Consider the following 16,142-nt stretch of genomic DNA (forward strand, 5'->3'; position numbering starts at 1 on the left):
CCGACCGCCACGCACCAGTGTTTATCAAGAAGCTAATCCCGCTCGAGCCATGCCTTTATCGTGCAGCATCACCACCCGCCGCTCTGTTTGAACTATAATATTTGGAGCCATCCTTTGTGTGCAGGATTTGCTTCCGCGGCGCCCTGACGCAATACCACGCGAACAATCTCCTTGGTCTATTCGGTAATAGCCCAGGGCAGCCGCATATGTAGCTGCGGTCACAGCCATTCCGAAACCGGCTTCTGGTACACTGGATCTCATCTAGATGTGCTCGGGCCTCCGCAAAGTGACTGCTGTACGTACACACTCGAGGTTATCTTCTCGGCGATGTCCCTTCGAACGAGTTGCCTTATATTGACAACTTTCAGCTTCATCCGCTGATCGCCACGCTGCTGCCCAGAGTCAACCCTCGCATTCTAATCATGTTGAAGCTCTCAAGTTGACTTCGATCTCCCATGGGCCTCGCGACCAGCCCTCACGGAAGGTTTGAACGCAAACAACAACACGTGCTTTGCGCACGAAGCCACGTCTTCTTAGACTATACATATTAAATGAAGCTTGTGCGTCTTGTCCTTGTTAGGTGGGATGCCTTATGCGCCTGGCACAATCAGCGTGCGCAGCATGCGCCGGCGCTGCGCCCGCCATGCCGCGACACACAGCCTTCGGTGCCGGTACAACAACACTTTGTTGTTCGAGGAGGCTGGGTCAATGCCAGCAGGTGCGACTAGGTCCGGCCATGCTGCACGTCCGGTTGTGCCATGAGACTTATCAGCGACACCCTTGACGGGCGGAGTATCGATAGCGCAAGCATGGTGGACGATACCTAGTGGTGCTGAGTTTCCGCGGCGAGTCTGTTCGGCGCCGGCGTCCCCACCCTGGTGGTAGTGGGACGCCACACGAGTACCATTACAGTACTCGTTCTTTGCGAAAGCCGTGAGAATGGCGTAGGGCGATGCTTGCTCAACTTTACTCGCTCCGAAATGGGGCTATTGTACATAGGACGCCTTGGACCTTTCACCGGAGCTGATCATGCGTTGAGGTCATGCGGGTCGATTCCACGCCGTCAGGTATGATTTCGCTTCAGTCGACAATTAGCACTGTAGCGCGTTGGCTCATTCAACAGATCGATGTCGACTAGATTTGCATGTCGTCAATAACATCGCGTTGGATAGGAGAACCGCAGCGACTCGCCGAGGGCACTCACGAACCTATCTGATCCTGTGGCGATAGCGTCCATAGTGTTGCGTCGCGACGTTCTTACGGCGTATCCTTAGACCAGCCGTGCGACTCTAAGCGATACTGCTGCGAGTGCTCTTTCTGCGTCGAGCTGTGCCGCCGGTTTTGGTAGTAAAACGGGCCGGGACTCCCTGTTCACAGAGAAACACTTTCCGATTGCGTCCATCCGTGCATCCTGCCTGCGGATCATCCCGTCTTCCGCGAAGGGGTCGATAAACCTCTATTGGCTGTCGGAACTGGAAGACGAGACACGCTGGGCTGTATCTCGTCATATTAAGAAATCGACTCCCTGACACGAGGCTGCCTGCTATGGGAAGCACATACCCAGGAAGCCGTGCTCCCCACTGAGTGGCGCGAACGTATGGATTGTCAGGAAGATTACCTGTGGAGCGTAGCGGGAGCTTTGAACCAGCGCTGCCCAGCCACGAGATCCGAGATGAATGTCAGCTTGTCCGAAGAGCAGGCACCCCACATACTAGGAAGGTTTATTCCCTGCGATCGGCTGCTCACCCTGCGCCGAGGGCGATGCGATGATCGCGAAGCACCCCGAGGCATTGTGCGAATAATGATTGAAGCGGAGCCTTTGGTCTGGACAGAAGAAGCCGTATCGGCAAGCGAGATGGGCGAGAAGGGGCCTGGGTCGAATGAGCCGCATTTGGAAGCAGACTAGAAGGGGAAAAATACTCACCGGCGGGACCTGTTGAACGTCGATCGTCTGCAAGTAGAATCGGCTTGCTGCTACCGACCTACAATGTGGAGGAGAAGGTTGGCCGGTAGACGCGTGGTCTGACTGCAATGGTACCTCGGTTGCAGACCGGGTATCAATGAACTTGAGTAGTACCTGAGCGAATTGGACATAGCGCTTCATTTTGACGAGTGTGTCGTGCAAAATGGGCGTCGGAATGGAGAGTGCCGGGCTAGAACGCGAGAACTGGACCTTCGGTGTGTATATTGCAGCCATAGGCGCGCTGCGCAAACGTGCCGGCGACTCTCAACGCACATACGAGGGAAGAGTTTCGCGTGTCTACCATGTGCGAGGGTGACACAGAGAAACGGTCCGTACGAAGATGTTGACAATGATGGGATTCTCGTGCGCGAACGCGTGAGGCTTCCAATGCCTCAACCACGTCCAGCACGAGCGCTCGGTGGAGTTTGCGCAAGGCCCGCGAGCAGAAGATACGAAGACTGTGAGACTCGTTTCAACCAAAGCAATATTCGACAGACCGAAGAGTTCCTCGAGCGCTCATCGAGGGACCACTGCGCGGATAGAACGACCATTCCTAAGTACGTGTGGCCGAAGAGAACACTGCGATGATGCAATAACACTACCGCGGTCTGCCGAATCCGATAGAATGGGAGTAAGCCGCTGAACGCAGATATGAATGTGAGAACATTGCGCGAGCATGTGCTTACCTTGTAATATTGGACGGCGTCGTCCCAAAGTGGCACGAAACGCGTTCTTGCCTGATGCGACACGCGAGATGTCTGTAGAACGGCTGACGGGTCAGTAGGCTTGACCAGCGAAGTGCTCATGCGGCCGCCGCGTCGTGTGCATGACCGGGCGCATGTAGCCTAGAAGCATCCCGGCTTGATTCACGGAATCGAATCACCCCTGAGTTGCGTCGGTGTTATCCTCCCGTCCGCCAGCGATCTGTCGGCATCAGACAAGCAAGTAAAATGACAATGAACCGGCACGACAAGCTGAAGACGCCTAAAGCCAGTCGGAGCACCTCGCCAGACCCGTGCACGCACGAACAATCCTGACACGACAATTGTGAGATGTCAATAAACGCTGCGGCCGCAGCTTCCCATGTGGTTTTGTGAGCCAACGCCGAGGTTTGTCGTGGTTGCAAAGAGGCAACCCGTCGTCGCCGGAGACTTCTCCTGCCTGTGCGAGATCTTAACGGGCAAGATAGAACACGGATCTAAGTCCGCCACGCCTCGAATAGGTATCCGCGTCCATGGTCAGCGGTAACATCTCTAGGTCAGCGGTAACATCTCTAATCCGCAGACGCAGACGCACTTCCATTCCAACAACTTGCTAGCTGCATCTCCCACTCAGTCAAAGTCCGAGCCTGCATTCGAACATTGAACACACACGACGTCGTTATCTCGCCTACAGGGTAACGGACACGGATACAGGAAGTTTGCTCCACTGCGCTCGCACAACCACGACGCGGTCGGTCAGAAGGCAGAGATGTGACAGCCCAGGGCTGGCGACGGGTGCCAGCACATTCGTTCTTGGCTCTTCGTCAGGCTAGCTGGTGCGGCTCTGGAAACGGAATGGGCTGCGATGTCCGCGCTGCTTCGCCCCACGCGAGCAGGCCGACGTACGGCATCAGGTTGTACTTGAGCGTGTAATGCGCCGGGGGGACGTTTCTGTGGGAGACGGTCAACAGGGGGTCGATAGGGTATGCGAGGAGTGATGAATGAAAGGTGAAGTGAAGGACGTCGCGGAGACGCCGGTCTGGAAGGAGATACGCCCATAGAACGCGAATTGGCGATATTGCACGCCACCGGTCTTGTCGATGTTCCTGCTCCAGCAGGAAAGCCAGCGGCTGTCCTGTCCACGCACGGTCGCATAATAGGCTAACCGACTGCCGACGCGCGAAGAATATTCTCTGGCGCATGCACGGGCCAGACCGTCGATGAAAAAATAAATACGGCTACGCACCGGAACGTCGTGCTCATGTCTTTGAGATGATATTTGTTCATGAACGTCGAAGAGATGTTCGCGTCCTCCTTGCGGCGCACGATGCGGTCCCAAACGACCACTTCGTTGGCGGTCTGTACAAAATGTGAAATATGTTGCACATGGTCAGCACGCGGCTCGAAGCACTCCGGAGGATGTTAAGGAACGAGTTCAAGACCGCGACCAAAGCCGCATACCGACCGCGGAGCATGCCTCCTTAGATACGGTACATGTCAAGCGGGACGTTACGATTCTTGGAAGACGATGCTTTGGGGAAAGGAAGCGGGGTTAAGTCGAGAAGCGATGACTTCACGAGATGGATCGCAAGGTCCGCTGGCATCGGGATCTCGTACGGACCGTACGCCGAGACCGAAGAACCGCGGCAGTTACCAAACGCGCTGGTTTTTGCGAACGAGGGTGACAGGTAAGACAACGCGTACTGGCTTCAAGAAGGAACGAGGCAAGGCGAGAGGAATAGAGAAGAGAGACGCACTCCCTGCTGATCGGTGTATTCTGCGCTCACGTAAAGGAAGAGCTGTTTCGTATTCCAGTGGAACAGGGATGACAGATCTGTAAGAACGGAGGGAGCGTGAGTACGAGGGAAGGAGACATGTCGTGAACGTTTGAGAAGAAGAGAACAGGGACGCGGAGGCTTCAAAGATAGGCGGGACGGCAGTGAACATAGCCGGTGAACGACGCGAACAGACCGCGATGGATTTCTTGCTCAATTTGTCAAAGTCGTTCGCGATGAAGAGGACGCGGCCAGGGGTGGACCATACGCACTGTGTCATGCAACAACAAATGTGGGGTAGCTCACTGACAGGCGCGAGGCGGGAACATCACATCGTTGTCGGTGCGCGTGATGGCCTAGACTGGACGATGCCACATCGAGGCAGGTCCAGTCTCTATGTCGACCGAGGACGCTCCCTCGGAGTGGATACTTGGACGCGCGGGATGGGAATGCGCGTAACGGTCCAGTGTGAGGACACGGATTGCGGCACGGCTGAGTGATCTGGAAAGCTCGTCCTTTTGGAGGAATGGATACGCCGCAGACCCTTGGACACTGAGTCCTCCGTCCGCGTACTCAGAGCGGGTTGCAACCCGCTGCGGCGTGTGAGCTGTGGCGGTCTGAGGAGGGTAGATTGGGAAGGAAAGAGCCGCACCGCAGTCCGATACAGTACGTCTCGTCTGAGCAAGCACAGAAGACGCCCCCTCGTGCATGCACGCATGACCCATAGACACTGCAGCAGTAGCAGCGGAGTGGAGGAAGCCAGCGCCACACAGCATGGTCGAGGAGGTTCTAAACATCCGCATTCTCAGCAGGACCACCCCAGTCACTACGCACCTGCGGTGAGGTTGAAGTTTACGAACGCGAACTCTTGCTGCCGGCTTCCATACTTTCGCATGTACCTCCCCTTTCCTGGCAGCCTGCAGGAAGCGCTTTAGGTGCATCTATCGCGGTAGGATGCCAAGCTGTTCACGTACACTTTGACGCTATTTACAGCTAGTTCGCCTACGGGCGGAGTCTGGCATGTCTGATAGAGCGCAGAAGTGATAGCCACGGCAAGCACGAGACCCATGAGACACGAGGAGAGGAACGCAGAGACATTGTTGACGCGCGAGTAGATTGTGTGCATTGCGGCGGGCGTCGGAGCGTACGACGAGGACGAGGACGAGAACACAGGCGGCGATGACGGGGCGATGGACGGCGGTGGACAGTGAGACGCGCTCACTGCGCGCCTCAGACACGACTTCGGCGCTGGGTCACGTGTCGGGCCCTGGTCCCGCGCGCTGTTGATGGCTGTTTGGCGCCGCGCCCGATCGGGACACGCGCCGGCGGGCTGCGAGTGACGGATGCGGGCTCGCTGCGTCCGACGCTGGCCTCCGCCTCCTCCTCCTCACCATCCTATCCGCGGCCTCTCTCAGCCCAGGCGGCGTGGGCCTCCTCTTCCTTGCTCTCGACCTCCATCACTGTCTCTCGTCGCCATGCCGGATGCCTACGTTCTACACAGGGTTCTCCGCGGCGTCGCAACCTGGGCTATCGTTGCTTTCTTCACCGAAATCCACATCATCGGGAGCGAGAACGTGCCCAGGGATGGCCCTATCATCGTGTAAGTCACTGGAGATGGCGCGGAGGGACGAGGGCGGGCTGCGGGATGATTGAGCTGGGGTGTGAATGGTGCAGCGTTGTCCTCTCACCTTCCGTACCATGAGGTCCGTGGCAATAGGTGGGCAGGCGAGGATGTCCGGACAAAGTGTGACTGTTTGGAGCTTGATGTCCGACGCTGTCTGGTTCCGTCTGGACAACGCAGGGTCGCGACGTAGGTCGGGACACCGACGACGGACGTGTGGCGAACCAGGGGTCAAGGCCCCCGCGGTGCGTGCTGCAAGGTATACCCAACGTCTACACAGAGTTGGCGTGTATGGCTGAACGTTGCTGCGGCCTTCCCGCCTATTGCCAAGGGTCGTGTACCATGCCATCGGTGTTCGGTACTGACACGGTCATTTAGCACGGCAACTCACCACAACATGATGATAGACCCGGCCGTACTGTGTGCGTTCTATGTGCATGTGCATTCTTCTCGGCTCCTGACATGTCGGACGGAATGCAGCGACCATGTTCCCCTACCAGCGGATTTTACATTTCTGGGCCAAGGGTGCGTTGTCCACGCGGTCGTTCTTTAATTCATCTTAAATCCGACGCATGCTACGCAGCGTCACTGTTCGCGAACCCGGTCGCAGGTTACATCCTGACTTCTGCAGGCAACATCCCGGTCGACCGCAAGGCGAAGGACCGGCGCCAGCTCTTCGGCGGCACCTTCAAGACGCTCGCCCGCAGCGAGGCCGTCGCCGTCTTCCCCGAAGGCACCTCCTACACGGAGCCCCGCATCGTCCAGGTCAAGGACGGTGCCGCGTGGGCGGCACTGGAGTACGCCAAGTGGGCGCAAGAGAACCCTGGCAAGGTCAGGCCCGGTGCCGAGCGTGCGCGGATCGTCACTGCAGCGATCGTGTACACGAACAAGACAAAGTACCGAAGCAATGTGCGTCCCCCACGTTCACCACACGCCGCGAAGGCAGCTGATCGTGTTTGCGCTTCGGCACCTCTACACAGGCCATCATGGAGTGAGTCTTCCGTTCTTCTTCCATGCGTCCCGCGCGACTTGCTGACCATTGGGCCGCACCGGCGCCACCCGCCCTGCAGATACGGACCGCCGATCGATGTGGACCCATACTTGGAGCAGTTCCTGTCCGCAGAGGAAGGCGCACCCCGCGCGGCCGTAAAGCGCCTGACCGCAGCTCTGGAGCAGCAGCTCATTGAGGCGACCATCAACGCGCCTGATTGGTACGCACATCTAGCTTTCATAATTTGTGCGTTCTCATTCGACGACCGGTGATAGGGACACGCTCTACGCCGCACGCATGGCAAGGGACCTCCTCTGGGAGGACGAGAAGCCATTAGCCTCGACGACTTTGTCCCCGTGTCACAGACGTAAGGTTTCGCTGCTTCTCGCCTTCGCGTGCCCCTCGCTCACGCCCGTCTGCGGCCCGGCGCACACAGCCTCGTCGACCTCTTCTGCACCCCGGACCTCGTCCCCAACCTCACAGCGATCAAGCGGCACCTGCTCACATACTACTCCCTCCTCCAGTCCACGAACCTCACCAACTCGGTGCTTGCCTCGCTCCCGCTCCCTGAGACGCTCGACCCGAACCGCCCGATCCCGGTCCCGAGCCGCCTCTTCACGCTCTCGCTGCTCGTCCGTGACACCCTAGCACTGCTCGTCGGCCTCCCGTTTTTCCTCGGGCCGCTGCTCATGCACGTGCCCGCGTATGTCTTTGCGAGAGTGGGCGCTCGGCTCGCGAAGGACGAGGAGGAGACGCAGGCGCAGAACAAGGTCGTGTTTGGGTTGTTGTTGCTCATGCTGATCTATCCGGCTGCGTTCTTCTTTATTTGGGCGTTCTTATGGTACACACCGCTTGGTGCGCTGGCGTCGGGGACATTGGTCGTGCTTGTTGCTAGCTATCACAATAAGCTCGTGAACAGTATGTGCCTTCCACGCTGCAGCTTGTGCCATTAATCTCTAACTGGCTCTTCACTCTTAGATAATTACGAACGGTGAGCCTCTTGCTTCTGCACAGCTCTCCATACTCACCCGCGCGCAGCGTGAAACGTCTCGTCGCGGCCTGGCGCATACTCGTCGGCGTGTGGATACCGAAGAAATGGGACCTCTCGCTGAACGCCCTCGCACAGTACACCGTACCCAGCTTACCAGCCGAGAACGAATGGATCGACCGCTCCAAGGTGACGCCGCGCAAGACCCCAGCCTCCGAGCCCCCCGTGAACGGCTCGTCCACCCGCGCCTCGTCTTCACGCAAGCGCCGCCGCCCGCCAACGCGCAGGCTCATCCGACACGTCCTCCGTGCACGCGTCGAGGCCGCCAAGGCGCTCGCCTCGCTCTTCGAGCAGCTCGAGAAGGGCTCGGGTTCAGACGGCAAGCGCGTCGCGGCATCTGCGCACCTCGCGCACGCGCACGGCGGCGGCGTCGACCCGCACCCGCATCCGGACCTGTCAACCGCGGAGGGCGTGGAGGCACTGATGGAGCCCATAGGCTGGCGGTACGCGAGGGAAGTTGTGAGCTTTTTGAGAAAGAGGGGCGCACGGATCGCACAGCTGGAGGAGCGCGTGGAGGGTGACTGGGCGGCGTTGAGTAGCGAGGGCGAGCAGGATAGTGATGTCGTGACGACGGACGGGGAGAGGAGCGACCTTGTGTTCGTGCCGCCTGAACAGCCGTCACCCGGGCGGGATTGATTTCCGGCGTGTCCATTGCAGTGCTTTTCGTCTGGGGTGATCTGTCGGGTCTTGGTTGCATACATATCTACTGCTCGATCTAGGTTAGCCCATCTAATCGCTGTCATTTATCATGCATCATGCTTTGCTCGCCACTCAAATGGATGGAAGATAACCTGCTCCGTAAAGGAGACCTATGCATTTCATAACCGTGTTGACATACCCAGTAAACGGCTGAGTAGACCTAGATGCGACAATTCTACGCTAGCGTCGTGCAGTACATATAGTTGATAATGATACGGAACCGCTCCATGACAGCACAGCCAAACGAAACGAGAGCGCACGATAGCACAGGGAAAGTAGGACTAACAAGACGACGAGAAGTACAGTACTGACAACAACATAATACGTCATGAAGCGAGAGATGGTAAGGGGGAGATGATGGCCAATAGTTGGGAGAGCCATTCTCGGTCGATGTTTCCCGGTGGTAGTTGGTTCTGCAATGTGCCCAGGCGGTGGAGGGATATCCTAGTGAGAGCATTCTCGATGCGCGTCGCAAGAGAATCGAGCAGGAACATGAGGTCAGCGTCCGATGCCTTGTCCATGACAGGCAATAGCGTCTTCGGGTCGAAGTTGTGGGCGGACGACTCGCCAGTAGCATTCCCCTCGCAGGCAGAAGTGGGACACAATGGACGACCGGATGAGAGCATCTCTAGCCGTACGCAAAGCATAGCCAGCTCACGCATCTGGTTCACGCTGAATTGCACCCGCGACGCAGAGGGGTTTGCGTCGGTCTTCACGAGACTTTGACGACCGGCGAGATCACGAGGATAAATGAGCGACAGTGTCTCCGGGACCTCCAGACCCTTCAGCTTGACCTGACCCACTGGAACGACGACGATGCCGGAGCCACGGATTGCCTCCACAGTCTGCAATGGTTGCAAATGAGAATACTCCGTTTCGGGCTCGGTCTCCAGGATCCTGGCATTGACCTCGCGAACGACGTCCGCGCTGCACATAATCTGACCGCCAGCAGCGGCACCCTCGATTCGTGCTGAACGATTGACCATAGGCCCGAAATAGTCCATGCGGCCGGTGACAGGGTCCGGCTCGCAGACAGGAATTCCGCAGTGTATACCCATCCGGACCGACAACCCACGGGCTACAAGCTTGCCGGTCTGATCGTAGATCTCCTTTCCATCCTCGCACTCAAGGATTTCAAGGGGCCAGTCGACTTGCAGCAGCTGCGTTTGTACGCTGAGACAAAACCAGACGGCAGACAGTGCGTTCGGGAACGAGCACATGAAAGAGTCGCCTTCGGTTTTGACTTCGTACCCACCGCAACGTCGGAGCTGACGCCGAAGGAGATTGTTGTGCAACACGATAGCTGTAGGCATGCCGGCGTTGACCTCCCAGAGATGAGTCGAGTTCCGTATGTCCGTGAAGACCAGAGCAAGGTGTCCAGTGGGTGCAGGAATCTCGCCATCGAGACGGGAGATGTCGCGGTTGTTGATACGTTCGTCTCTCCGTCGGCGCTTCGAGGAAAGGTACGCCTCCGTGTCTATGATCGACTCCATGGTAGGCTGGCGAGAGCGAGCGGGTCCTTTGAATAAGTCCGCCACCGCGATGACCATGATCATAGTCGTCCCGTCAGCTCCATGACTGATGGCTAAGTCACGAAGTTTCTGCGCTGCAATCATGGGGTCGCTGCGCTCAGTACGGGCAATGTCCACGGCGGTTTGGTACGAGACATGGTCCCACAACCCGGAATTGCCAACGATGACAAACTCGTCCTGCTCGGTGAGTTCCCGCTTGTTGACATACGGCCTAGCGTTCACAACAGGCAACAAGTTGTAGAATCCGAAGGATCGGGAGACGTCAATCTCATCGTTGACTGCACCCTTCGGCGACACCCAGCCCTCAGCACTGCGGATTCGCAACGTCTCCTGACGATCGAACGGATCGTGACACCGCGACAACAACTCGGCATCACCACCACGAGATATCACGGCCAAGGATCTCCCGATGTTGGCAACATACAAGGTTCTGCCGTCCAGATGCAAAACGATACCCGATGCGCCGGATCTCTTGTTGACGATCTCCCGAACTGCGTTCGAGGTCGATGTGCTGACGTGGGACATCTTGCGACCAGACGCAGTGGAGTACAGGTAGTCGTGCAAAAACCTGTTGAGCTTCAAGAACGTTCGCCGAAGGGCGTCGCCGATATCCTCCCACTTCTCCGGTCGAAGCTTGTCCATCTCGGTGGAGTGCACCTCTAGGAATCGGTTGCGCAGATAGCTATTGATGTAGTGATTGTTCCCGATGTGTGACGACCGCCCGAACATCGCAAAGATCGCCTCATCCTCGCTGCCGCGGAAGTTGGGTTGAACGAGATCGAGCATATTTAGATGCTCGGTGACGCCGAGTGTGTCTGCAATTCCGTACGCCATCCCGTTCACCTCTGATAAGGAGGTACGCACGCGGCGGTCTTCGTTCTCATCCGGGATCATGGCCCCATTCGTGGCTGTGATATCCATGAGCCCGAGTACACGCAGCTGCGAAAGACCAGAGAAATCGGCGAGGAACTTGCGCCTCTCGTCGTCCTTGATGTGGCCAAGATCCGTACGGATTTCTAACCGCTTGTTGCCGGACAAGTTCAGATACTGCAGGTTCTTGTTGAAGTTCCTACCAACATATCATGAGCGACCGGCGTCTATGCAGTCTACGAGCGACGTACCAGTTCCAATCGAATTCCCAGTTGAAGATGTTATACTTCAGTATGTTGCTCCCGACGTCAAGCACCGTCAAGTTGCAGAGCTTGCCAAGCTCCTGCGGCAACGTCTGAAGCTTGTTTCCGTTCAGGAACAACACCTGCAACTTCGTCAAACGGTGTAGGTCCTCCGTCGAAATCGCCGATAGCTTGTTCCCGCTCAAGTACAGTTGCTCAAGGTTGGTCATGTTCCTGAAGAAGGATGCGGGGTCTCCTGGATATCATTGAACGAAAGGTTCAGGACTCGCAGCTCCTGTAGTAGAGACACTGCCTGAAGGTTCTCGTCCGTCATGCGGTTCTCACCGAGGTAGAGACGCTCCAGCGAGTAGACGATGGGCGGTAACGCACGACTCAAAGTGACAGTCGAGCTCGACCCTGAGCCTTGCGATCCGGAAACTAGCGCCCCTAGGCGGCGGTGTGAGCACATCACCATCTGCCGTCGCCTGACCAGCTGGGCTTGCGATGTACGGAACATTGTGGGCGGGGCGACGCGCCAAGACCCCAACAAATTGGACGTCGCGTTGACGAGCTGCAACGACGCGCAGTTCCACAGGGTCGGTGGCAGTTCTGCCAAGGAGTTGTTGTGGACTTCCAGCGTCTCGAGTCGCTGGAGGTTGCCGATCGTCGATGGCAGCGCCCGAAGCTGATTATTCGAGCAAGAGAGGTGCAGTAAATGGGTGAGGTTACCGAGGGAGTCGGGGATGTACCGGATCGAGTTGTGGTCTATTCGCAACGTCTCGAGCGCCGCCAATTGCGCGAGAGCGCGCTCGTCCAGCGCGGAGAGCTTCGCGTGTGAAATGTCGAGAGACGTAAGGGCGTAGGGCTGGCCAATCGGTCCCGGGAGTACGGTGAGCTGCGTGATGTCGTTGTACGACGCGTCCAGCTGCCTCAGGTACGGCCCGAACGAGAGATCGAGCGCGTGCACGGAGTTGTGGTCCGCGAAGACCTGCTCTACCTTCGGGAGTCCCGTCATGATCGCCAGGTCCGAGATGTGGTTCCGACGGCAGTCGAGCATCTTCAGGTTGGCTAATCGGGAACACGTCGGGGGGAACTCGGAGACTTGGTTCCCTACGATGATGAGCCGTTCGAGAGCATCGAGCTGCCCAATATCCTCCGGGAGCTTCTCGAGCATGTTGAACGAGATGTCGAGGTCAACTAGCTGCGTGAGCTGCATTACTACAGGCGGTAATGTCCGGAACTTGTTGTTGGACACGTTCAGGTCCTTCAGGTGTCGCAGGCGGGGGAAGTACCAAGGCAGTTTTCCATCCGGTTGTTCTGCACTTTCAAGGAGCGTAAGTCGGGTATCCGGTCGAGCGCGGCGTCGTCCAGGTCGGCTATTCGATTACATGAAAGGTCGAGCCGGTGTAGTGTAGTGCAGTGCCGGATGCTCTGCGGAACCTTCTTCATCGCCATGTGGCTCAACCGCAGCTCCCGGAGCGTCGTACAGGCCTGGATAAAGTCTAGGGGGATCTCTAACATGGGGTTTCGCGAAAGGTTAAGGGAGACGATGGCATCGGCGTGTGGATAAAGAAGGACCGGGACAGTCCGTAGACTGCGTCCTGTCAGGTCAATCAGGTCGAATGTGTCGACATGCAGATCATCAGCCTAGGAAATATGAGTTCGTAACAACGCGTAAGCCCCGAAGAACGTACCAATGGCCCCAAGACGTTGCTCTTGTACTCAAACTTCATTAGGAAGGCCAAGTCGTCTGCACCGAGCAACTCGAGCCCGTCCGCTCGTCATACCCTGCTTGTTCTAGCCGTCGGCGCACGATATTGGCCGGCTTCTCTGTCTGTGCGAGTACTCGCTCTGTACAGCGTAGCGTTCAACACGATATAGAATTATCAAGGCAACGACTGCTCACCTCTCCCTCGCTCTTTCAGGTACAGCTATGTGGCTCCCGGTCCGGATTGAGGGAGAGCTTCTTATTGAGTTCGTTGATGAGCTGCGCCACGGTGACGTTCAGCTCGCAGGCAATAACATGATACGTGCCGTTCGCCCTGTATATCCGAATCTTGTACCTCGTCGGCTGCTGTGAGGGCCGGCCGATCGTGCTCATCGTCGCTCTGTGCCTCCGTTTCCGCTTCGCACGTGCGCCCGCCGCCGTCGGCGTCGCCTCGTCTTCCTCGCTCGACTCCGCCGCTACGGGCGTGGCCTCCTCACCCTCCTTGTCAACGGCCCAGCTTTCGGGCGCTGTCCAGACGGCGAGTCGTCTAGGGATTCTGGCGGCCGCGTTGTAGGCGAGATCTTACGCCCGTCAAATACCGTGCCGGTCGGCGCCAAAGTCCGGTGCGGAGAGGGGAGGAAGGGGTTGCTGAATATGTTCGAGGAAGAGGCACCGAGCGAGCGGTTGATGGACGAGCCGTCCGAGGCTGAGTGGTCGAAGGCAGCGCTCCGTGGCGAGCCGCTGTCGGGTGCGGAGGGGGGGAGGAGGGACGGGTCGATGATGCCGTCCATGCGATCGAGGTCGGTGTCGAGCTTGAACTCGGAGGAACCATCCTCGGCGACGGGGGAGTCGGGGGAACGCTCCGCCGCTCTCTTCTTGCCCTTGAGCTTCCCGCGTATGGTGAGCGGGGTGAGGGTCATGGTCCCGGAGGATGAGCTGGAGGGAGAAGGCGCCTGGTAGTGAGGATCAAGAGGGGGGACGGGAGGGGCAGGTTCGTCGGAGGTAACAGCGTCGGAACGCAAGCGGCTCCGGGACCGCTTCGTCTTCATGATGGTAGAGAAGATGTTGAGGGAGGACTTGGACTTGCGCGGCATGCGGTCCGAGGATGCGTCGACCAGCGTGGATGATCCGTTGGTACTGTTTGCGTCGGACGGGCGGGACGAGAGGCTGAGTGTGGAGGTGCTCGGTTGTCGCGACATTGCGAAGGACGCAAAGGACGACTTCTGCGAGATAAATCCGCGAGGCTTGGGCGGTGGTAATGGCTGAAAGGAGCCTTGCTCAGTTACGGCTCGATCTCTCACCAGCGACTAACTCACCGGCTGCTCGTCCTCGTCTGGTGCAGTCCATGGTGCAATGGCCAGGTTGTCTGCGAGGCTGGTAGGGGGTGCATGCGGAAGGAGATCTTGCGGCGGGAGGAGACGCTGGGCGAAGTCGGGGCCCAGGTCGTCAAATGCGTTGAGCGCCGGCTCGGACATGCTGGATGAGGATGAGAAGTTGGTGAGGACCTGCGTGCTCATCACGGCGCACGGCGAGGAGGGGGGGCATAAGGCGAGGAGGACGTCGACGACAGCGGCGGGCTCGAGCGACCAACGTCGCCGCCCGCCTATCGCGCATCACGTGACATGCGACTGTCGCTGTCCCCATTCGACGCGTCCGTCTCCGAACCATCCCTGAACCGAGCTACAACGCCGTCCACCACCACAACATCGCTCGCTCGCAGATCATAATTAACAGACAATGATGCTTTGTGCTCGCGTCGCTTCTACCGAACGCCTCCAACAACGCCAGGCTGAGGCTTCGTCTGCGATGCTCGCAAGTACTTGCGTAACGCACGGCATTGCCACTCACAGTGATGCACGATACCGCGGACTTGCAGACTTTTTACACAGAACAAACAGACGTCGCAACAGAATCCCAGCATGCTTGCTCCGAGCAATAGACGCAAACGCTGGGTCGATGCATAGCAGGCCGTCGTGTGCTCCGGGGTTCCGGTCGTCTTCACCGTGGTGACCTGATGGACACCATGGACCTGGGACGCTTTCGACTACCGGAGTACTTGTCAGTTCCTTGCCCCTGACAGATTTCGCGTGCGACCGCCGATAGCTTCTGGAGAAGCATCGTTCCCAATCATCCAACCCGTACCTAACCGGACACCAACGGTATATGTAGTGCGTACAAGCCGAGCTCAGGACGATGCGCGCAAGAACAGCCCCCGGTTGCTGAAGTGAGCAGTGATCCCTCCTTCTGCGCGACGCCAGGCTGCTCAACGTCCCCAGGTATGCCCGACACCTGCCTTTTCCGCTCAGTCGTCCCTGTGAGCCGTGTCGCTTCCGTGCGCGGCGTTTGATAGAAGCATTTCATTGAACACCATCACGGCCGATATCACGATGATGCATATTGGCAGTTTTACCTTGACTGTTGGTGAGTTAGCTCACATCGAAGGCAAGAGAACCTCTCCCTCTCGGCAGCGGAGACTGAGAATCCCCGACGGCGGCTGTTATGCACAGGGAGATGGGCGTTGAAAGCCCAGGGACGCTCTATCAAACCATCGGGCTCATGCGTGTCTCACCCGACGAGTAGCATCAGGAAAACCCTCAATTCCGAATAACAACGAATATCTGCTTATTACTGCGAAGAACGAGTAATTGTCGCAGTTCTCTTGTTCGCCCTAGTAGTGGTCTATTCGCTATGGTCCAAAAGTCGAGTTGCGAATAAGTAGATAAGAATACCGAATGCGGTGATGTTATTGGCAGGGCTCCGCAATTTCTATGTGTTCAGTGACTCATTCTGAAGCTCCAAAACATATTCTTCGCACAGGCACATACGAGTATAGGAGAACATTAGATGCATTATGAAGTATTATGTTCCCATTCTGAGAATCCATCCAGCACGACTCGTAGTAAACTTGTACTGTACTACATCCTCTACTCATCGGGTATATGGCTCCAGTTGACGCCTTCTCCGTTCGATGTACCTTGTGACATGCCTTGCA

General features: G+C 57.6%; 4 protein-coding genes across 4 annotated transcripts; 1 reads left to right on the top strand and 3 right to left on the bottom strand.

The window, feature by feature from the left end:
* Window positions 1-1,106: 1,106 nt before the first annotated feature.
* B0H18DRAFT_33576 (uncharacterized protein) lies at window positions 1,107-2,276 on the bottom strand. The gene is made up of 4 exons (XM_048037653.1): window positions 1,713-2,276; window positions 1,561-1,650; window positions 1,209-1,494; window positions 1,107-1,134 (listed from the first exon to the last, which is right to left on the bottom strand). Exons 1-3 carry the CDS (start codon window positions 2,195-2,197, stop codon window positions 1,290-1,292), a joined length of 780 nt encoding a protein of 259 aa, XP_047897478.1. The 5' UTR covers window positions 2,198-2,276; the 3' UTR covers window positions 1,107-1,134; window positions 1,209-1,289.
* A 1,212-nt stretch (window positions 2,277-3,488) lies between these two features.
* B0H18DRAFT_1115863 (signal peptidase subunit) lies at window positions 3,489-5,565 on the bottom strand (the record flags this gene model as incomplete). Its single annotated transcript, XM_048033326.1, has 5 exons — window positions 3,489-3,615; window positions 3,911-4,023; window positions 4,422-4,498; window positions 5,274-5,356; window positions 5,414-5,565. The coding sequence occupies 5 exons, from the start codon at window positions 5,563-5,565 to the stop codon at window positions 3,489-3,491; spliced, it is 552 nt and encodes a 183-aa protein (XP_047897479.1).
* Window positions 5,566-5,914: 349 nt separating this feature from the next.
* On the top strand, window positions 5,915-8,735 carry B0H18DRAFT_1115864 (glycerol-3-phosphate-acyltransferase; the record flags this gene model as incomplete). The annotated part of the gene is made up of 10 exons (XM_048033327.1): window positions 5,915-6,039; window positions 6,439-6,482; window positions 6,541-6,585; window positions 6,644-6,969; window positions 7,041-7,051; window positions 7,131-7,271; window positions 7,327-7,407; window positions 7,488-7,969; window positions 8,030-8,042; window positions 8,090-8,735. 10 exons carry the CDS (start codon window positions 5,915-5,917, stop codon window positions 8,733-8,735), a joined length of 1,914 nt encoding a protein of 637 aa, XP_047897480.1.
* A 389-nt stretch (window positions 8,736-9,124) lies between these two features.
* B0H18DRAFT_1115865 (uncharacterized protein) lies at window positions 9,125-14,625 on the bottom strand (the record flags this gene model as incomplete). The annotated part of the gene is made up of 9 exons (XM_048033328.1): window positions 9,125-11,399; window positions 11,452-11,698; window positions 11,788-11,889; window positions 11,953-12,706; window positions 12,766-13,089; window positions 13,137-13,192; window positions 13,372-13,677; window positions 13,737-14,412; window positions 14,467-14,625. The coding sequence occupies 9 exons, from the start codon at window positions 14,623-14,625 to the stop codon at window positions 9,125-9,127; spliced, it is 4,899 nt and encodes a 1,632-aa protein (XP_047897481.1).
* Between the last annotated feature and the right edge of the window lie 1,517 nt (window positions 14,626-16,142).

This window comes from Fomitopsis serialis (genome assembly GCF_022376445.1).
Source record: "Fomitopsis serialis strain Sig1Antser10 chromosome Unknown B0H18scaffold_10, whole genome shotgun sequence".
NCBI classification, from domain to species: domain Eukaryota; kingdom Fungi; phylum Basidiomycota; class Agaricomycetes; order Polyporales; family Fomitopsidaceae; genus Fomitopsis; species Fomitopsis serialis.